The sequence below is a fragment of the Neoarius graeffei genome, chromosome 9 (assembly GCF_027579695.1).
Source record: "Neoarius graeffei isolate fNeoGra1 chromosome 9, fNeoGra1.pri, whole genome shotgun sequence".
Lineage (NCBI taxonomy): Eukaryota > Metazoa > Chordata > Actinopteri > Siluriformes > Ariidae > Neoarius > Neoarius graeffei.
This window is the reverse complement of record NC_083577.1, coordinates 35822174-35845904: the sequence shown is the minus strand read 5'-3', so window position 1 is coordinate 35845904 and position 23731 is coordinate 35822174. Positions and strand designations below refer to the sequence as shown.

Genomic DNA, 23731 nt, shown 5'->3' with positions numbered 1-23731 from the left:
TATTTATTGAGGAAAACGATCCAATATTACATATCTGTGAGTGGCAGAAGTATGTGAACTTCTAGGATTAGCAGTTAATTTGAAGGTGAAATTAGAGTCAGGTGTTTTCAATCAATGGGACGACAACACATGTTTGTGGAAGTGTATCATGGCACAAACAAAGGAGATTTCTGAGGACCTCAGAAAAAGCGTTGTTGATGCTCATCAGGCTGGAAAAGGTTACAAAACATCTCTAAAGAGTTTGGACTCCACCAATCCACAGTCAGACAGATTGTGTACAAATGGAGGAAATTCAAGACCATTGTTACCCTCCCCAGGAGTGGTCGACCAACAAAGATCACTCCAAGAGCAAGGCGTATAATAGTCGGCGAGGTCACAAAGGACCCCAGGGTAACTTTTAAGCAACTGAAGGCCTCCCTCACATTGGCTAATGTTAATGTTCATGAGTCCACCATCAGGAGAACACTGAACAACAATGGTGTGCATGGCAGGGTTGCAAGGAGAAAGCCACTGCTCTCCAAAAAGAACATTGCTGCTTGTCTGCAGTTTGCTAAAGTTCACATGGACAAGCCAGAAGGCTATTGGAAAAATGTTTTGTGGACAGATGAGACCAAAATAGAACTTTTTGGTTTAAATGAGAAGCGTTATGTTTGGAGAAAGGAAAACACTGCATTCCAGCATAAGAACCTTATCCCATCTATGAAACATGGTGGTGGTAGTATCATGGTTTGGGCCTGTTTTGCTGCATCTGGGCCAGAACGGCTTGCCATCATTGATGGAACAATGAATTCTGAATTATACCAGTGAATTCTAAAGGAAAGTGTCAGGACAGCTGTCCATGAACTGAATCTCAAAAGAAGGTGGGTCATGCAGCAAGACAACGACCCTAAGCACACAAGTCGTTCTACCAAAGAATGGTTAAAGAAGAATAAAGTTAATGTTTTGGAATGGCCAAGTCAAAGTCCTGACCTTAATCCAATTTAAATATTGTGGAAGGACCTGAAGCGAGCAGTTCATGTGAGGAAACCCACCAACATCCCAGAGTTGAAGCTGTTCTGTACAGAGGAATGGGCTAAAATTCCTCCAAGCCGGTGTGCAGGACTGATCAACAGTTACCAGAAACGTTTAGTTGCAGTTATTGCTGCACAAGCGGGTCACACCAGATACTGAAAGCAAAGGTTCGCATACTTTTGCCACTCACAGATATGTAATATTGGATCATTTTCCTCAATAACTAAATGACCGAGTATAATATTTTTATCCCATTTGTTTAACTGGGCTCTCTTTATCTACTTTTAGGACTTGTGAGAAAATCTGATGTTTTAGGTCATATTAATGCAGAAATATAGAAAATTCTAAAGGGTTCACAAACTTTCAAGCACCACTGTAAAAGTTAACAGTTATTCCATGAAATCGAGTCGTACATGAGCTGATAGTCAATGAGGCGCATAGATACGTTCTTACAGCCAAATACTTTCATTCCATATTTTGTTGCTTTTTTGTATTTTGTTTTCAAGTAGAGTTTTTATTTCGTCCTCGGTTGCTTCAGCAACACGCTCCACCATTTCGTTTTTCCCTCCTCACAGTATTTGAGCTGATAGCCTAGTAGTAGAGTAGCCAATCAGAGCGCACCATTGCTCATATCCAGTGAATGTGGATAGAATAATAAGTGATATTTGGATGTTGTGAGCTTCATCATATGCAAAAGCACAAATAATCTCACACCATTGAAAGACAAAAAGATGAACGCACACACACACACACACACACACACACACACACACACACACACACACACACACACACACACACACACACACACACAAAGTGACAGGAAAATGGTTAGGCAGAGATAGCAGATTCACACTGTGAGCATGTGATGGTATTAAAAGCCTGAAAATGACAAGAGAGCGAGCAGACAACACAATCAAACAGTAAGCTCCAGAAACAGATACTTCAACTAGAATGTCTCTGTCCAGCTTTAGAAAAGACTCGATAACATTCCACATCTAATTACAGAGCCATCATCTATAGAGCCATACGTCTGTCAAATGTACCCTTAGTGTACACCCCTTTAGTGTTTGTAAACAAAAAGAGATCCAGCAAAATGTAGAGCAAAAAGACCCGTGTAAACGAGCAACCTGATGCTACTTGGTTATAATCTGATGAAATAATCTATGAAGAATTTTACTTAAGAATTTGATTTGCATTAGCTATAATGTTATCCGCTTATTATCTCATCTCATTATCTCTAGCCGCTTTATCCTGTCCTACAGGGTCGCAGGCGAGCTGGAGCCTATCCCAGCTGACTACGGGCAAAAGGCGGGGTACGCCCTGGACAAGTCGCCAGGTCATCACAGGGCTGACACATAGACACAGACAACCATTCACACTCACATTCACACCTACGGTCAATTTAGAGCCACCAGTTAACCTAACCTGCATGTCTTTGGACTGTGGGGGAAACCGGAGCACCCGGAGGAAACCCACAAGGACACGGGGAGAACATGCAAACTCCACACAGAAAGGCCCTCGCCGGCCACGGGGCTCGAACCCGGACCTTCTTGCTGTGAGGCGACAGCGCTAACCACTACACCACCGTGCCGCCCCCCGCTTATTATTATTATTATTATTACAAACACACAGAGTGATATTCAGCTAAACACTTTCAATGGTGTAACTCTAGAAGATACTTATTAAGATGCAACTGTAAGCTGAAGACAATTAGCTACGGTAGAAACACATCACACAGGAGCAATGTGACCTTGCTATCTAGCACTAACTACTAGCTTTTTTATGTAAAGTTGAGGTTTGTTAAAGGAAAACTGAAGGCATTTTTTTATGATCAAAATTCTATTTATCTCATTTTATGAAATATATGAATGCATTTTTGATAGCTATTTTGTCGCTGCTATAGCAAGTTATGAGTGTTTGAAATATGCTGTGTAATATATCAGTCCATGTGTCAATGCAATGGCCGTAAACGAGATTCGCTGAGACCTGTGCGAGACATCGTAGGATGGAAGTAAAACGTACAGCGAACATCAAAGTGACCAACATCTGCCAACACTGTCAAAAGACGTGCGCGCCCTCTTTCGAATGCTGATGTAATCAAGCCGGAAGTTTTGTTTGTTTTGATAGCAATCAGGAACGTTTGAAAAAAGTAGGCAGTAATCGTCATTTAAACTCGTTTCTGTGCAATATTTCGTTTGGAAAACAGTTTTCAAAATGGTGGCACTGACACCTGGCTGACACTTCACGTTTCGAAGTCTCGCACAAGTCTCGTGAAGATCGTACGGATAAGCGACGCCTGCCATGGACCAAACGAACTAAATTCAACATGGCTAAAAACCGAATAGGCTGATACGTATAATATTTAATTGCAATTAGTTGCCAATACGAGTCACGATATAAGGTTACTAAAACCGAAAACATAATTGAATAACACGTTAATTAAGAAATAAAGCAAGTTTAAAAATGACTTCAGTTCTCCTTTAATGCAATATAAATTACTCATGCTAGCTAACTAGCAAGCTAAGCCTGTTAAATTCTTAATTAGCAAGCCAATTTCTGCAAAACCGGTGCTCCTCAGACCACTGATCCCTCTGAATATGTGCTCAAACAAATGTATTTATGAACACTTTTCTAATTCTGACACCCAACAACACAATTTTCAAAAACATTTTCAAAAACAGTTTTTGCCTGTTTTGTCAGCCAGGGATCAATACGCCAGGGCCTCCACCTTTGGCTGCCACCCAATTCACAATGCACCGGACCCTTACGGCCCCTCCTGCGGGTGGTGGGTCCACATGAAGGTGGGTCTGTGTCGCTCACACGGACATAGGCCTGGCCACCAGGTGCTCACCGATGAGCCCCTCCCCAAGGCCTGGCTCCAGGGTGAGGGCACTCGAATCCTTGTTCTTTTCCTCATAAGGGTCTTCAGAACCACTCTTAGTCTGACCTCTCATCTAGGAACTGTTTGCCTTGGGAGACCCTACCAGGGGCAAATGCCCCCAATAACATAGCTCCTAGAATCACTGAGGCACTCAAACCCCTCCATCATGTTAAGGTAGCAATTCAAGGAGGGGCTCGATCGAAAGGATTCAGTTGAGGTAGTTTGGGCACCTTGTTAGGATGCCCCCTGGACGTCTCCCAAGGGAGGCTCTCTGGGCATGCCCCACTGGAAGGAGGCCCTGCCGGGAGGACATCCCGGGGCAGACCCAGGACATGCTGGAGAGATTACATCTCTCAGCTGGCCTGGGAATACCTCAGTATTCCCTCAGAAGAGCTGGTGGAGGTGGCCAGGGAGAAAGAGGTCTGGGCAGCTCTGCTTAGGCTGCTACCCCCTTGACCCGGACCTGGATAAGCGGTAGAAAATGGATGGATGGATGGATTTTCAAAAACAAATACTGTCTTTCTCTTAAAAAACACTACAGTCTCCCACCTTGTTTTTTTCCAACCAGGAGGCATGGCTGATCTCAGAATAATGCCTCACACTCAGGGGTCTATATCGCAGTCAGATGTGATTGATGTACTTGATTTGTTTGATATAATGAATTTTATACCAAACTATGAATATAATTATGTGAATAGGGTAAAGGGCTCAGGTGTGAGGAAATGAGTGGAGCGAGCCTGTTGCACTACTAAGAGATACACAATGGAAACTGAGTGATGAAGCAATTGAAAAAGCGCAATAAAAACATCCGTGTGCGAGTTCCACACTATTTCGCATAAAGGAGATATTTAGTTTCTAGCCTGCTTTCAAATCCCATAATGCCTACTTTTGATCAATAGACTCATCTCTAGGTCTTTGTTGTTGTTTTTTTCTTGTGTTACAAATTTTATAGCCTGTTTAAACACTGAGGTATAAAATCTTCTGTAATCTCATCGAACCAATAAGAACATGAGAAGCTGTTTAACAGCACAAGAACAAATCTTTTTATTTCTCTCTCCTTGGGAAATAGATCTGCATGTCCTTCCTAGTGCAGAATTTAAGTGTGCATGTCTGTGGCTTTGGCTGTAATCCATGAATGACTCCTTACTCTGGATCTCCTATTTGCCTCTGTACGTGTGGTTTATTTAGAGGTTCCTGTTGAAATTAGCACACTGCGGCTCAGTGCTCTCCAAGGAAGGATCTGGAGAAAGAGCTATGACATTTGTTGATCCTCGTGCAAACACAAAAGCAGTTCCCAGATCCCAAAAGACCTACTCAGTGCATCTCTCATCCCTGTTATTATTAACCTGACAGAGCTCTTCCATAACTGTTAAAACCAGTCGTCCCAGAGATCGGTGTAAAATTTTACAAAATGCCTGTCATCTCATCCTGTTCTACAGGGTCGCAGGCAAGCTGGAGCCTATCCCAGCTGACTACAGGGGAAGGCGGGGTACACCCTGGACAAGTCGCCAGGTCATCACAGGGCTGACACATAGACACAGACAACCATTCACACTCACATTCACACCTACGGTCAATTTAGAGTCACCAGTTAACCTAACCTGCATGTCTTTGGACTGTGGGGGAAACCGGAGCACCCGGAGGAAACCCACGCGGACACGGGGAGAACATGCAAACTCCGCACAGAAAGGCCCTCGCCGGCCACGGGGCTCGAACCCGGACCTTCTTGCTGTGAGGCTACAGCGCTAACCACTACACCACCGTGCCGCCCCACAAAATGCCTGTATGATAGTAAAATTATATTCTAGCTAAGCTTTAATGAAAAAGAAACATGTAATAAGAGGTTTTTGGGAGGTTTCTTCTTCTTCTTTTGGGTTTTTTGGCAGTTGGCAAACCAACTTTAAGGTGAATTACCGCCACTGACTGGGCTGGAGTGTGGAACAGGAGATATTGGGGGAAAAATATATTCTTTGAGCTATTTGTTTCTTTTAAATACTTGATGGTTGAAAAAAGGGAGCGCATTTGATGGCATCTGGTGACTTTTAGGTGCATTTTATGGTGGTACTGACCCGGTCACTTGTTACTGTTAACATGGTTGAAAAGGTTGCTACAACAAGTGGAGGTCTGTGATGCTGTAGTTTGCAGTTTGGGGTTCACATGAGCAATAAATAAAATCATCTGGCAGCAATGTAATATATAATAATGCTGTTTTATTACCTGAACCACTACCAGAACACCACGAACCAAAAGTTTAAAAGAGTTCTGTTGCAGTTAAAAAAATAATACCCCCTACAGACTGCATTTACTGCACAAATGCCACAATCTTGAGTACCACCTTTATACTTAGGCCTAGTTAATATTTCAAACACCTTTAAGCACCTTAACAATTTACTGTGTCAACAACGTCTTCAGTTTCACGTCTTTCCTCTTCTCTTTCTAGCTCTTCTATCCTACTCTTATTTAGCTGTCAAAAATACGAACTTATGGTGCGCCGAGTGCCATTCGCGCCTCTTTTCGGCATGATTGAAATGTGGAGATGCATACCCACCACATAAACAAACATAAACCATGATCTCACCCGCACACTGAAGCATCATGGAACCACTGCAGCAGCAAAGTGATTGAGGGCGTTTGTTGTGATTGGGGATTTCCCAGGGGGTATGTCCGGTCTGCCTGAGTGCATCATGGCAGCAAACTGGCTCAAAACACTGATTTTATATATATATATATATATATATATATATATATATATATATATATATATATATCAGGGCTTGAAATTTGCAGTGGTCCGGTCGCCCGAGGCGACTTAATTTTTCATTTGGCGGGTAATTCCTCTCACTTGCCAGCCCGGCTGGCTAGTTGAAAATAAAATATATATATGAAGTGAAGATTCAGACACACCGTCAACTAAAGCCGCCACATATTAAGCGTGTGCCGTGTCTGTGTTCATCGATGTGTTTATCGGCAGGACGGAAAATACCGAAGAATTCTGAATCATATCGTGTACGAGTCAGGCTGTCGGTTTTTTCACTACTGCGCATGCATATAACGCATCTCGTTGAATATCGTGGTAATCACGTGTAGTATTGGACCAGGTGGGTGGAGCACAGAAGCACAACAGGCCAGAACTGAGTTCTCAATGAACTATTTATTGCTAGCTTTTCAGCCTTTGATCTCTCTCACTCACTCACTCACTCACTCACTCACTCACTCACTCACTCACTCACTCACTCACACACACACTTGTTCTGGTTGGTGAGAGAGAGAGCTCCCTTTCTCTGCTCTCCTCTCCTTTTAAAGGGCGCGGTCACTGGGGAAGATACACAAACACAGGTTAATCCCCATCAGGTGCAATGATTCCACCACTTACCTGCCCTGACTCCGCCCTCCATTCACAAACCGACGCTTGGCCACGCCCCCGCTGCCACATCACGTTATCAAATTCACTAGATGTGGCCACATTATCGCCCATTTAAACACGTGTTTTTGTTGTTGTTTACATCTACATCTGCCAAAGCTACGTTGCGAGGTGGAATTTTCTGAAAGGTGTACAGAAACCGCCAGAGACGGGGACAAAGCGACCTCGGTCAAATGTGGGAGCAGGGTAGGCCTTGGCTGCAATATGATTTTTATGGAATAATTAATTTTTTTCAAGTTGATTCCTAGTCAGTATGAAGCTCCTAATGCTTTCTCTCTCATAAATAGTTAAATACAGAAAGCATGTTGGACATATTTTGGGTGCTATAGTCATGATAGTAAGTATATTTGTTTTCAATACTCATACACCAAGTTGCCAAGTTTTCCAACATATTATTATTTGTTGATATTTTATTATGGTACTCTGTGTTGTTCTCATTTATGCATTTAACAACAGTATCAAAATACTCAGGTCTTGAAATAAATGTACATTAGTCATGAACAATGGTAGCTACTCTCTTTTGTGTTATTTTTGACAGAAGTAAAATTCATACATGAACAAATTTTGGCTAGTTGATTTTCTGTTTGGCTAGTTACTTTTGAAGGTAACTAGTCCGGCTGGCTAGTGAAAAAAAAAGAATTTCGAGCCCTGTATATATATATATACATATATATATATATATATATATATACATATATATATATATATATATATATATATATATATATATATATATATATATATACACACACATATATATATATATATATATATATATATATATATATATATATATATATATAATTTAGAAGTTTCATCAGAAACAAGGAAATGTGCACATTTCCTTTAACCACGTTTCCTTTAGAAGGCAGAGCTGTACAGTTTGGAGTAGCGTCTCTTAAATCTATTCTCTCTCAGTCATCCAAATTCTCGTAAATTCTCAGACATCACGTTGAATAACTAAAAGATTTAAAAAAGAAGAATTTTCTGAAATGACCAATTTAAGCCATGGAAAGTTTCTTCCACAACTGATCAGGGAACATATTTGCTCCATGCTTATTTGCATGGGCGCCGCCGGGGGGGTTAGAACAATTCTAGGGGCCCAGCACTGCCATGGGGCCCTTTAAGGGGCTGATAATATGCTTTTAATGATTTTAATAAGACTTTTGAAATAACAACAATGCAATATTCCATCTGGTAAAATGAGCTAATTGAACAAGGTTGTCTATTTCTTGAGTTCTTCAACATATTGTCATTTAACCCTCCCCCTTTTGCGAAATGGTACGGTCCAGTTCTGGTAGAAGCGCGATGCGTTAAATCTGTGTGCTGATCAGTGCAACGCTACTTGCTGCTGTGTCGCGGTGCAGCAGCCAGCCAGCCAGCAGTGGAGTGCGTACAGTCTATGATCGCTAAATATGAAGAGTGGCTGTCAAAAACGTAAAGAAAGGCAGCTGAAAGCTGAGAGGGACCGGAGAGGCAGGCAACTGGTCACTCAGTTTTTCCCAAAGAAAGGTAGCTATCACTCACATGTGTTCAAAATATTAGCGAATGGTAAATGAACAGTATGAACGTGGTTGGATTAGCCTATCAAGAGAACACTTTTACAGTTTGTACAGTGACATTTTTTCATTTTAATAACTGAACTGACTTGTGTGATAAACAAGATGAAATATTACGTTATGCTGGTGCTAATAACTAGTGCTAATAACCAGTTTCATAACTAATGGGGTGCCCTAAATATGCCCAGATTCAGCCTCAGGGGGACCTCCGCCCTACCAAACCACTGAACCCCCCTTTGGAGAAGGAGGTAAGCAGCAATACAACCCATAAATGCTTTAGGATTGAAGTTTTTAATGAGCGAGCGCCATATACAGTTTGCTAGATTAAAGTGTTGCTAATAACGGACACCAGTCAAGTGTTTGACATGGTTACGTGTGTGGAATGTTCACACGTTCTAAACCATTGGTTTCAAATTGAGGAAAACTTTTTCTATGATTTATTAGCAGTCACATTACACATTTCACTACCAATTGTCCTAGCACAAGAAGGCATGTGGCAAAATCTTGAATTTTCATTTGTGATTGTAAATGCACCAGAATTAGTCACTGACCAGTTTTCATCTAGTCCCTGGTAGGTTAATACATAAAATGTAATAACAGAGTCACAAACTCAAGGTCCATGGCCTATCAAAAGTCAAATAATGACAATAGTGCAATTGTGACGAGGGTTGGTAAAGTTGGGGGGCCCAAAATTCTAATCTTTCATGGGGCCCAAAATTTCTGGCGGCGCCCCTGCTTATTTGCAATTTGTGTTGAAGATAACCAGCTCAAATAAACACCTCTCCTGCTGAGTGATCTATCATCTTCCTGAACCGTCATCCAAATTGTGATATGCCATCAGCATAAAGTAAAGACTCTGCCATGGAAATGTCTTTTTGGTCCCTAACTATCCTGTACACAAGGTTTAGTAAGTGTCTCGAGTGAGTTTTGAAATTGGATCACATCACTTTCTGTCCTAAATCGACACATTTCTCCTATCACAGTGTAAACGATTCTTCCTCATCAAAACAATTATATGTTTTCTTAATTACAACACTTTCTACTTGTTTATACAGTTATGTTTAATGTATTTCTATGGAAATGATAATGTGCACATTTATATACACCTTGCAGAAAGAACGACTGTCAGAGATTCTGATCAATTAGATTTGAGCATTCAGTAGCACTGTGGTTAAAAAAAAAAGTCTTCCATTTGACACCTTTTTCCTACAAGTTAAACAGAATGTACCTGTAAAACACCAATAACTCTTTACTGAGCTAGAAATCTGGAAACCCAACCTGGTGAATTAAACACATTTATCAACTTGTACATTATCCATAGAGAAAGGCACAGAGATTAATTTAAAATAAAACTTTAATAAAAAGCTTTAAAATAAATAATGCATTCCGGACCAGTGAGGTTTTTAGTAAAATATTCTACTGCACTGATACAATATGAGCGATTAATGTCAGAAGAAGTGCTATTTTGCCTGACTGGTTCTCCTTTATGTAATATAGAAGGAGGCTATAAAGCATTGAGACATTTTATGAAATTTATAAAGCACTGCCAATTTTTAATCAAATGTATTCCTAATTACATTTGGTTCGGAGGTTTAGTTTAACTGTGTCTCTATAAGTCCAAGGTTACAGCAATAGCACTGGCTGTCTGATCTTTTCAGCCGTCTCTGCCTGCATTGACTGGATTCGTTTTCTCACTGCACATCGATCGCTAATACAATAACCTGTGTTAGGTATTTTGTAATATGATTCCAATATGCCACCGATTTTGTTTTTAATATTTATAATTAGTAGCAGCACAATGGGTAAGGTGCAGCCTTGGGTTGTGTGCACTGCAAAAAATTGAAAATTGAATTTGAGGAGAAAATTACTGAATACTAGTGAAATTATCTTGCTGCATGGACAGATATTTTTACTTGATAAGACAACTTAGAATAAGTTGGTTGCAATCTAGAACTAGGTTTAATAATCTCAGAATTGGTGTCTCGTATTTTTCTAATAGCAAATACTAGATGGTTTCAACTATTTTCAAGATATTTTCACTTGCTAAGACATCATTTTTTGCAGTGTGCACATCCTCTGTGGGTTCCCTCGAGGTTCTCTGGTTTCCTCCCACCTCCCAAAACCATTCCAGTAGGTGGATTAGCTTCGATAAACTGTCACTATGTAACCCTTTCAGAAAATACAGATAAGTTTCCTTTATTATCCATGTAGGTGGAGATATAGGGTATAGGAGGAAAAGCATGTTTCTGTTATTTGATTTTATTTACCATTTTATGTGTTTTCCTGGTGTAATATTAAGTGTTCTCATGTGTACCTATGTTATTATTATTGCATGTTTAATTATTTGTAATTCTGAAAAAAAAATTATATATATATATATATATATATATATATATATATATATATATATATATATATATATATATACACACACACACAGTGGGGCAAAAAAGTATTTAGTCAGCCACCAATTGTGCAAGTTCTCCCACTTAAAAAGGTGAGAGAGGCCTGTAATTTTCATCATAGGTACACTTCAACTATGAGAGACAGATTGGGGAGAAAGAATCCAGGAAATCACATTGTAGGATTTTTAATGAATTAATTGGTAAATTCCTCGGTAAAATAAGTATTTGGTCACCTACAAACAAGCAAGATTTCTGGCTCTCACAGACCTGTAACTTCTTCTTTAAGAGGCTCCTCTGTCCTCCACTCGTTACCTGTATTAATGGCACCTGTTTGAACTCGCTATCAGTATAAAAGACGCCTGTCCACAACCTCAAACAGTCACACTCCAAACTCCACTATGGCCAAGACCAAAGAGCTGTCAAAGGACACCAGAAACAAAATTGTAGACCTGCACCAGGCTGGGAAGACTGAATCTGCAATAGGTAAGCAGCTTGGTGTGAAGAAATCAACTGTGGGAGCAATTATTAGAAAATGGAAGACATACAAGACCACTGATAATCTCCCTCGATCTGGGGCTCCATGCAAGATCTCACCCCTTGGGGTCAAAATGATCACAAGAATGGTGAGCAAAAATCCCAGAACCGCACGGGGGGGACCTAGTGAATGACCTGCAGAGAGCTGGGACCAAAGTAACAAAGGCTACCATCAGTAACACACTACGCCGCCAGGGACTCAAATCCTGCAGTGCCAGACGTGTCCCCCTGCTTAAGCCAGTACATGTCCAGGCCCGTCTGAAGTTTGCTAGAGAGCATTTGGATGATCCAGAAGAGGATTGGGAGAATGTCATATGGTCAGATGAAACCAAAATAGAACTTTTTGGTAAAAACTCAACTTGTCGTGTTTGGAGGAGAAAGAATGCTGAGTTGCATCCAAAGAACACCATACCTACTGTGAAGCATGGGGGTGGAAACATCATGCTTTGGGGCTGTTTTTCTGCAAAGGGACCAGGACGACTGATCCGTGTAAAAGAAAGAATGAATGGGGTCATGTATCGTGAGATTTTGAGTGAAAACCTCCTTCCATCAGCAAGGGCATTGAAGATGAAACGTGGCTGGGTCTTTCAGCATGACAGTGATCCCAAACATACCGCCCAGGCAACGAAGGAGTGGCTTCGTAAGAAGCATTTCAAGGTCCTGGAGTGGCCTAGCCAGTCTCCAGATCTCAACCCCATAGAAAATCTTTGGAGGGAATTGAAAGTCCATGTTGCCCAGCGACAGCCCCAAAACATCACTGCTCTAGAGGAGATCTGCATGGAGGAATGGGCCAAAATACCAGCAACAGTGTGTAAAAACCTTGTGAAGACTTACAGAAAACGTTTGACCTCTGTCATTGCCAGCAAAGGGTATATAACAAAGTACTGAGATGAACTTTTGTTACTGACCAAATACTTATTTTCCACCATAATTTGCAAATAAATTATTTAAAAATCAGACAATGTGATTTTCTGGATTTTTTTCTCATTTTGTCTCTCATAGTTGAGGTATAACTATGATGAAAATTACAGGCCTCTCTCATCTTTTTAAGTGGGAGAACTTGCACAATTGGTGACTGACTAAATACTTTTTTGGCCCACTGTATATATACACACAGTGGAACCAGTGACTGTACAGGGTGAGAGGTCACAGAGCCGGAAAAAGGCCGGGATATAGCGGAAACGGCCTTCCTTTTGGTGGGGGAGCGAAGGAAGGAGAACGCTACTGTCATCAAGACAGCGAGTTATTGTTATTTTTCGGTTAAAAACTGATATTTGAGGTAACTGTAAAGGTGTGAGGCTGCAGTTAGTGAACTGTTTTTGGAGTTTGTGCACGGAACTGAAACTGAACTTCGAGTGGGAGTGGATAAACTGAACCCGCGATTGCAGATAACGAGCCAACGTGTCTGCCAGAAGAACTGCCGCTGAAACTCAAGTCTGGCTGGCCAAGCCAACAACGGAGTTCCAGAAACTGCAGCTGACCGTGAACTGTTTCCGGAGGTCTACGCTGGAAATTGACACGGGAGTTCGAGGTCGGCTGACTAAACCGACTGCTTGTGGGGTATATGCACTGGAGCTGGTGCGAGTAGCCTGTTTCACTTCTTTTCTTTGTCGAAGCAGCCATTTTTGTTTAAGGCCACAACGCACGCCAGCCTCGACTCAGGCCTGCATCGGGGACACTGGGCAGGGTATGGGAGACAAGTAAGGTGTGCCGGCTTTGTGTTATATGTTGAATGGGCCCAATAGGTTTATTATACAAAAGGTTGATGGTATCTGAATGTGATTAGTTTAACTGTGTCTACTATTGGTATGTTTTTTTGAGAAACCTGTGGTTACCTGAAAAGGATTAATAGGCTATTTAAGTTGTGTAAGGAACATATTGATACATTCTCATTTAGGCTACATTTGTGTTTGTTTTCTGTTTATTTTCATGCTTTTTTTATTTTACTTATTACATTTACAATATAAACACTAAACTTTTATTCACTGTGTGGACAATTCATTTTTTGGAATAAATAAGTTAAAAGCTTACATACAAGACTACAAGAACATTTAAGTCAAACATAGTGTATTTGCATCCAGTACATCATAGAGAGAGATACAATCTAGGAGTGATATACATTGAATCTACATTGAGCTATATATTCATAGAACCCAGGGCGTCACTGCAGTACCTTATAGCGGGCTGGGGGCGCTACAACTAGATGTGAATGAGTGCGTGGTCTCCAGTGTTTGGGCGTTTTCAAAGAATAAACTGGCATCTAAGGAATGCCATGTAAATTCTGTTTCAGTCTCAGTCTCATGTCTGTTATACATACTTGTTAGCTCATTCTGTAAGATGTGTGTTTCTTTAAATGACCTCACACTGTGAGAAATAAAGGTGGGATGGGATGGTACCACTGTGAGTATATGTGTTTTATATGTATCTTTCACGGGCGGCATGGTGGTGTCGTGGTTAGCACTGTTGCCTCATAGCAAGAAGGTTCTGGGTTTGAGCCCAGCGACCGACGAGGGCCTTTCTCTGTGGAATTTGCATGTTCTCCCCATGTCTACATGGGTTTCCTCTGGGGGCTCTGGTTTCCCCAACAGTCCAAAGACATGCAGGTTAGGTTAATTGGTGGCTCTAAATTGACCGTAGTTGTGAATGTGTGTATGTGTGTGTGTGTGTGTGAATGGTTGTTTGTCTCTATGTGTCACCCCTGTGATGACCTGGCGACTTGTTCAGGGTGTACCCCGCCTCTCGCCCATAGTCTGATAGGCTCCAGCTTGCCTGCGACCCTGCACAGGATAAGCGATTACGGATAATGGATGGATCTTTCACCTGGAAACATGAATATAAACATGAGTATACCTTTGACAGTAATGTCAGGTACGTAAAATAAATGCACACTGTAAAATTACAAAACCATGGTACCTCTACAGTGACTAGAAAAAGTTCATAATGATAAACACTAAACTTTTATGACTCCAAGTCTGGGGATATGTTTGTTTATCTGACTTTCTAGTTTTATTTATGGTTGTTGATGCTCTATATCTGAACTAATGACAGTCAGTCATGTTTAAGCACAGCTGCAGTTGGGGATATATTTGTATTTTTTTGAACACCGATAACAAGAGACGATTCCTCGGTTCAGCTCTGCATGCATTATTCATTGTTTTGCTTGGCAGCCTGAGGACACTGTGTTTGCTGTAACAGGTCTCGATATTGTGTTGTGTGAAGGCATCACATGTAATATGACCAACAAAAGCTCGATAACAATGTAAAAAAAATCTCAATTTCAATTTGATTTTAATGAAATGGAAAATTATTCTTTCACCTTTGGATCCTTAATGATGTTTTCTCTTAAACTCTTAATTAATTCAATGTTCACTTGGAACTTTTGACAGCTGAGGTTTGGGCGTTTTCATGGGAGTGAAATCTTTATTGTAAGATTAATATTTTGCCTGTGCTCTGCGTCTGTCTTCCTTCGCTCAAGTCCTCTCTTTCATTATAAAACACTTTCACATGCGCTGCTATGCCAGGCGCACATCAAAACTAGCAATTACCAGACCCCTAGATGCTTCCACTTAGAGACATCAACAATCGCTTGTGGAGCTATTTTATGCCAGGGAAAAAAAACCTTCTTTCTCTACAATAAATGACAGACTACCACAAGGCGCTGTCACCACATAAAGCTTTGTGAAACACACATTACAGGGTTGGAAAGAGACAGCGAGTTGGAAACCTCATTGTGCAAGTGAATGCTTGACTTGGGGAAGAGAGCAGTGATGGCTCAGTAGGAACTGAATGGTGGCAGCTCGTTGTTCAAGGCAGTCCTCGTTCAGAAATGAAACAAACACAGTAAAGCCACAGACATGTGCCAGGTTGCAGTTACACACACACACACCGTACAATCAGGTTTGAAAACAGTGACTTCCATTCAGCCGTGTTTTTGAATCCATACCAGTAGCTGTTGCCAGATCTACCGTACATAACTGAGCACAAGGGATAATTTAAGCAGGAAGCAGAAATATAAACGGTCGTATGGCTTAATTTATTTTTTTTTGTTATTTGCTTTGATTTTCCCCCTCTGTATTCCTGTTTGTTTCAGAGCTGGATCTGAACCAGTTGTGTAAACTTTTCAGACATGTTTTAAACCAGCATGTTGGCACAGACGCTCTCACCTCATCATAGTAAATCCTGAAGTCAGCTCTTTTTGATCGCAGGTCCCACATCACTATAGTGCCGCTCTCAAAGCCAATTAGTAGCTGAGAATGAGAAGAATGCACAGAAAAAAAAAAAGAAACATGGCACACAGAAACAACAAAATGGACCAGGTCCAGGGACGGACAAGGTCAGATCTCCTAACATCTAAATGTCAAAAAGGTCAATTTAACTGGACCACTCTTCTTAGAGATAAAAAAAAAAGAAACTATTGAGTCAGATTGTGATATCAATAGCATCAATAACCAGTTATCAATACTTTGTAGTAACATGTACTCTAAATGTCTGAACAGACTACAAAACATTAAGGGGGGGGGGGAGTCTCTCGTACCTTCCCTTCATCTTTAGGGCTGTCACTCAGGTGGACAACAGGCCCTGGGTGTGTCTTTGTTGATCTGTGAAAAACAACAACAACATTTATAAAGATATATTTAAGACATCATACAGTATGTGATGTGATGCCTTTCTTATTTGTCTTCTGTTAAAAGAGGGCAAGAACTTACACCTACATACAGACATATTTTTTAAAAATATGCATATTTTACAAATGTTGTCATTGCTTAGCGTCTTAGTTTGACCAGGTCCACCCATGCTGTGAAGATGTGAGCTAGAGAAAAGACTTAGAGAAAATACTGTTGCAAGAAATAAGAGAGCAAAGAGATAAGTGTTTTACAGTATTTTGCAAAAGTATTCATCCCCCTTTGTGTTTGTCCTGTTTTGTTGCATTACAAGCTGGAATTAAAATGGATTTTGGGGGGTTTTGGCACCATTTGATTTATACAACATGCGTACCACTTTGAAGGTGAAAATTGTTGTTTTATTGTGACACAAACAATAATTAAGATGAAAAAACAGAAATCTGGAGTGTGCATAGGTATTTGCCCCCCAAAGTCAATACTTTGTAGAGCCACCTTTTGCTGCAATTACAGCTGCAAGTCTCTTGGGTTATGTCCCTATTAGCTTAGCACATCTAGGCACTGGGTTTTTTGCCCATTCCTCAAGGCAAAACTGCTCCAACTCTTTCAAGTTAGGTGGGTTGCGTTGGTGTACAGCAATCTCCAAGTTATGCCACAGATTCTCAATTGGGTTAAGGTCTGGGCTTTGATTAGGCCATTCCAAGACATATAAAAGTTTCCCTTTAAACCACTCCAGTGTAGCTTTAGCAGTATGTTTAGGGTCATTGTCCTGCTGGAACGTGAACCTTCATCCCAGTCTCAAACCTCTGGCTGACTCAAACAGGTTTTTCTCCAGAATTGCCCTGTATTTAGTGCCATCTGTCTTTCCTTCAGTCCTGACCAGCTTTCCTGTCCCTGCAGATGAAAAAACATCCCCACAGCATGATGCTGCCACCACCATGCTTCACTGTCGGAATGGTGTTCTCAGGGTGTTGGGAAGTGTTGGCTTTGTGCCACACATTGCGTTTCCCATGATGGCCAAAAAGTTCAATTTTAGTCTCATTTGACCAGAGAATCTTCTTCCATGTGTTTGGGGAGTCTGCCACATGCTGTTGGGCAAACTCCAAACGTGCTTTCTTAAGCAATGATTTTTTTCTGGCCACTCTTCCTTAAAGCCTAGCTCTGTGGAGTGTACAGCTTAAAATGGTCCTATGGACAGATACTCCCATCTCTGCTGTGGATCTTTGCAGCTCCTTCAGTGTTACCTTTGGTGTCTTTGTTGCATCTCTGATTAATGTGACTTATGATTATATGACTTATTAATGTGATTATTATGTAACTTATGAAGTGAATTGGTTGGACTCATTGGTCTGTGAGTTTTGGTGGGTGGCCTTCTCTTGTCAGGTTTTTAGTGGTGCCATATTCTTTCCATTTTGCTATAATGGATTTAATGGTGCTCTGTGGGATATTCAAAGTTTGGGATTTTTTTTTTTACAACCCAACCCTGATCTATACTTCTCCACAACTTTGTCTCTGACCTGTTTGGAGGCTCCTTGGTTTTCATGTTGCTTGCTTAGTAGTGTTGCAGAGTCAGGGCCCTTCCAGAACAGGTGGATTTATACAGACATCATGTGACAGACCATGTGACACCTTGATTGCACACAGGTAGCTCTTAATCAACTAATTATGTGACTTATGAAGTGAATTGGTTTCATATGGGGGGGGAACCTATGCATACTCCAGATTATTGTTTTTTCATCTTAATTATTGTTTGTATCACAATAAAACAACAATATGCACCTTTAAAGTTGTAGGCAGGGCAGGAATTTCACAAGGGTCATGGCCCTCGTGCCCTCTCAATTTGGCCTTGTGCCCTTGGAAAAAAATATCTGCCGTAAGGCCACAGTGGCCTTGATGCCCTGCGGTTTTGCGGTTTTGTAGTCTGCCTCGTGACTGCCAATAGGCTTTAACATCACCTGCGTCTACTGAGAAAAAAATACGTCTTTTGATGACATTCTGGATTCTTATTGGGCAACTCATCAGTGGTGGATCGAACTCGAGCCTGGCATGAACCGCTCCGACGTGCTATAATGACACCAATCTATCACCAGCCAACCAGGAGACTTAATCAAATGCATCCCCCGCCCACTTGTGTCCGCGTCTGAGATGTTGAATTTTCACAGAAGGAGGGAAGAAGTTGACTGAGGTAAGACTGTGTGATAAATTAACGAACAAATAAGATAGGAATTTTAACATATAGGGCTTAAGTTTGTTACCGTTAAATAAGCATTGCTTGTACAGTAACATTATGTCGTTACAATGTTGACCCACTTTTAACATGCCGAGTACCAACTGTAGCCGCTAACAAATGCTAATTAGCTTGCTGTCAAAAGTGCAAAGACCTTAAATTGCTCTGTGTAAATCAGAAAATGGCGCAACTTCCTCTGTAGCTGTCAACAGACAAGCACAGACTTGTCTTGAGTTTTGAGCCAATCACAACAGGGCAGCACTGTGGCCTGAGGTAAAACACGATAGTTTAAGTTTGTTTAAATTGCAAAAATGAGTACACCCAATGACTGTCTCATATACTCTTAATATACTCATACTGTTTAAATAATGCAATAAAACTATTCTTTAAAAGTGGTATTTACTCAAACTGTTTGCATAGAATGAACTTTTGGGTTAACAGTGTAATAGTGTTGCAGTGTTCTGCAAATTTGCAATTTAATATTTCTGATCTTGAGACATGAAAGTGCTATTTTAAAAAATAAAAGGTCAGAAATGTTTTCTTTGTCATCTATTTAGTTCATTTTATTTCCTCAATAATTTTCCTTGATTGAGAACTCGGTCTGGGCTCTTATGGGTTAATCAGTAGCCTGCATGCTAGTATATGTTCCATTTACAGTCAAACATTTTGATGTACTCCAGGCTCAGTTTTGATTAATCAAAAATCTGCGTAGTAGTACAGTCTGAAGATGCCCTTGCACATTCAATGTCAATTGAACAAAAATTATGGGAGGATATAGGTTTAATAAGTTTTACAGTTTTTGAAGTGAGTGATGGATTGATAAGTTTAGATGTGTTCAATATTTTTCTTATCTTCAGACATAATAGTGTAGGAGATGTTTCTTTACCTGCTTGATAGTTTCGACTGAGACTCCAATCTTCCTCAGAAGAGTCATTAGTCCTTAAATTAAATTCATTATAGACGTGAACTTAAAATCATTGTTTTATTTTATGGCCTTGGTGCCCTGGCTTTTGGCCTTCGTGCCCTCAAAAAATTGACAGCACAAAAGGCCAAGTGGCCTTGCCCCTAAAATGACGAAATTCCAGGCCTGGTTGTAGGCATGTTGTGTAAATCAAATGGTGTTAACCCTCCAAAAATCCATTTTAATTCCAGCTTGTAATGCGACAAAACAGGACAAACACCAAGGGGGATAAATACTTTTGCAAGAAACTGTATAACCTCTCTCCCACACATATATATCTCTAGTTTGACATTGGAAAAGGAATTGTCTTGTTTTTATGTGTTTTTAAGAGACTATGATTCAGCAATAAAGGCTCAGCATTCAAAACAGATATCTCTGGGTCAACATCTGTGGGAAAAAGAAATCAAGTCTGAATTTTAAATATGCTATAACCTGAACACATTCATGAAATCTCAAACTTGCAGGTTGCGCTAAAAAGCAATTTTCGTTTGAAAAAACACTGTGACCTCATGCCATTGTATCACAAGACCCCTGAAGGCTTTACACATTTCTGCTTGATTAAAAAAAAATCCTCCAATTACATTGTATAGCAGTCTTTCCTGACTTCTGAAACATCATTTCAGCAACTTAACAAACAACACCCAAGTCATGTAGGCACAGAATAATTTGTACAGCAAAGAAATCAAATTGGAAATATTATTACGACCCACTAACGTCTGCTGCTGCTTAAATTGAGCGTGGGAGGGCTGTACACAGTGTCGCTCTGGGCTGACTGTATGATGGCCAGTGAATCACACTGCTTTTGTATATTACATATGTCAAGGTAAAATACACAAGAGTCTGTGGCTGTAGTCAAGACACCCATTGCCAAGTCAAAGACCAGTCCAAGAACAATGCTCGCTGAGATTGAGTCAAGATCGAGTCTTAGGGAGGTCAAGGCCAAGTCAACATCAAGTCCAAATAAAAGCAAGACCAAGTCAAGATTGAGACCAAAGGCCATCAAATCCTTTTCAAGGTCAACTGGTTGGCTTCATTCATGTATCATGCCAATAATTATGTTACATTTTATAGAAGAAGGAATTACCTTTTATCAACTTAAGTGTATGGGAAAGAAAATATGACACAAACATCTCATCTCATTATCTGTAGCCGCTTTATCCTGTTCTACAGGGTCGCAGGCAAGCTGGAGCCTATCCCAGCTGACTACGGGCGAAAGGCGGGGTACACCCTGGACAAGTCGCCAGGTCATCACAGGGCTGACACATAGACACAGACAACCATTCACACTCACATTCACACCTACGGTCAATTTAGAGTCACCAGTTAACCTAACCTGCATGCCTTTGGACTGTGGGGGAAACCGGAGCACCCGGAGGAAACCCACGCAGACACGGGGAGAACATGCAAACTCCACACAGAAAGGCCCTCGCCGGCCACAGGGCTCAAACCCGGACCTTCTTGCTGTGAGGCAACAGCGCTAACCACTACACCACCGTGCCGCTGACACAAACATGATTTTTTTTTCTTTTTACAAATTTTCTTGAGACCAATGCTCAAGACTCGAGACAAATCCAAGTCTATACAGAAAATATCTTGAGACCATTGAGGCTCAATTCCTACAGCTCTACAAGTACCTGCTTCAGACTTTCATTCATTCAGGGTGATTACACAATAAATTTCAAGTCAGAGGTTAAAATGGAAAGTTCAGGCAAGAAGCAGAACCATCAATGAATCACAAAAGACCTTTTATAAGAAAAAACAATTAGATTGTGAGTCAGTGATATTTGAAAATGATGAAGGATTTAATTGTAGACTCATTTTTAGGATGCACTCAAAAAGCTACATGTGGATATATCAGATGCTGAATGATAACTTCATCTCCACATACAGTGCCACAAGTGAGGGCTGAGGACCCTGGATGATCTGGAGAGATTGTGTAAAGAAGAATGGTCTCGGATGCCCTGCTCTGTATCTCCAACCTTATAAAACGTTATAGGAGAAAACTATAGGGACGTTGTGCAAAGTATTCAATGAAGGGATGCCAATAAAAATAGTGCAGATGTTCTTGCTGAAAATAGTTTTTTTTTCTTGATGAGGGATTTGTTTTTCTCTGAATACATTTATTTCAGGGCGGCACGGTGGTGTAGTGGTTAGCGCTGTCACCTCACAGCAAGAAGGTCTGGGTTTGAGCCCCGTGGCCGGCGAAGGCCTTTCTGTGCAGAGTTTGCATGTTCTCTGCGTGGGTTTCCTCCGGGTGCTCTGGTTTCACCCAAAGACATGCAGGTTAGGTTAACTGGTGACTCTAAATTGAGTGTGAATGGTTGTCTGTGTCTATGTGTCAGCCCTGTGATGACCTGGAGACTTGTCCAGGGTGTACCCTGCCTTTCGCCCATAGTCAGCTGGGATAGGCTCCAGCTTGCCTGTGACCCTGTAGAACAGGATAAAGCGGCTAGAGATGATGAGATGAGACATTTATTTCAGTTAAAGGTTGGATTTTTCTCTCTTTTTTTCAGTGTGAGATGAAGCTCCTTCCGCAAAAGGTGGATTTTTTTTAAAACTCTTTTTATTAATCTTTACAAGGGGTGCCAGTAATTGTGGTGAGCACTGTAAATCTGTGTTCACTTTCCAGACTCAAGCACAATTCAACTTTACCTACTGTCCCTTCAAATACAAGGATGTCTCATTAAATTGCTTCTCTGTCCTGGCAGAGTGGAGGTGGAATGGACTTCTTCTGTCCGAACGGCTGGCCGTGTAAAAAAAAAACAAGATTGAAGGCCTACCTCTTCACCAAGTACTTAAATGAGTACTATATTTAAAAACCTTGACTGGATCTGGGTTTTTGCTGCACTAACTCTTCTCGAACAGAAGCTTTACCTCAATAATATTCCTAGACTCTGACGTAATTGTATTAGCAGGATAGGGTTTTTTTTGATGGAGACTAAACAATCGTGTCCTGTTTTGCCGCATTACAAGCTGGAATTAAAATGGATTTTTGGGGGGTTAGCACTATTTGATTTACACAACATGCCTACAACTTTAAAGGTGAAAAATTATTATTATTATTATTTTTTATTTTTTATTTATTTTTTTTTAATTGTGACACAAACAATAATTAAGATGAAAAAACAGAAATCTGGAGTGCACATAGCTATTCACCCCCTTTCAGATGAAAGCCCTAAATAAGAGCTGGTCCAACCAATTCACTTCATAAGTCACATAATTAGTTGATTAAGATCCACCTGTGTACAATCAAAGTGTCACATGATCTGTCACATGATGTCTGTATAAATCCACCTGTTCTGGAAGGACCCTGACTCTGCAACACTACAAGGCAAGCAACATGAGAACCAAGGAGCCTCCAAACAGGTCAGAGACAAAGTTGTGGAGAAGTATAGATCAGGGTTGGGTTATAAAAAATATCCTAAACTTTGAATATCCCACAGAGCACCATTAAATCCATTATAGCAAAATGGAAAGAATATATCACCACTACAAACCTGACAAGAGAAGGCCGCCCACCAAAACTCACAGACCAGGCAAGAAGGGCATTAATCAGAGATACAACAAAGACACCAAAGATAACGGTGAAGGAGCTGCAAAGATCCACAGCGGAGATGGGAGTATCTGTCCATAGGACAGATACTTTAAGCCGTACACTCCACATAGCGAGGTTTTATGGAAGAGTGGCCAGAAAAAACCCATTGCTTAAAGAAACAAAAAGAAAACACGTTTGGAGTTTGCCCAGCAGCATGTGGCAGACTCCCCAAACACATGGAAGAAGAGTCTCTGGTCAGATGAGACTAAAATTGAACTTTTTGGCCATCATGGGAAATGCCATGTGTGGCGCAAACCCAACACCCCGAGAACACCATTCCGACAGTGAAGCATGGTGGTGGCAGCATCATGCTGTGGGGATATTTTTCATCTGCAGGGACAGGAAAGCTGGTCAGGACTGAAGGAAAGATGGATGGCACTAAATACAGGGCAATTCTGGAGGAAAACCTGTTTGAGTCAGCCAGAGGTTTGAGACTGGGATGAAGGTTCATATTCCAGTAGGACAATGACCCTAAACATACTGCTAAAGCTACACTGGAGTGGTTTAAAGGGAAA

The 23731-nt window shown here is 40.9% G+C and overlaps 1 protein-coding gene across 3 annotated transcripts in view; it reads right to left on the bottom strand.

Moving 5' to 3' along the window:
- Positions 1-23731, bottom strand: part of stxbp5l (syntaxin binding protein 5L) — a 294368-nt gene that overhangs the window by 91057 nt on the left and 179580 nt on the right. For all 3 annotated transcript variants that reach the window (XM_060928664.1, XM_060928666.1, XM_060928665.1), the window contains exons 6-7: positions 16349-16412; positions 15978-16061 (exon numbers count right to left, since the gene is read on the bottom strand). In XM_060928664.1, coding sequence (XP_060784647.1) covers positions 15978-16061; positions 16349-16412 — 148 coding nt within the window. The remainder of the gene's footprint in view (positions 1-15977; positions 16062-16348; positions 16413-23731) is intronic.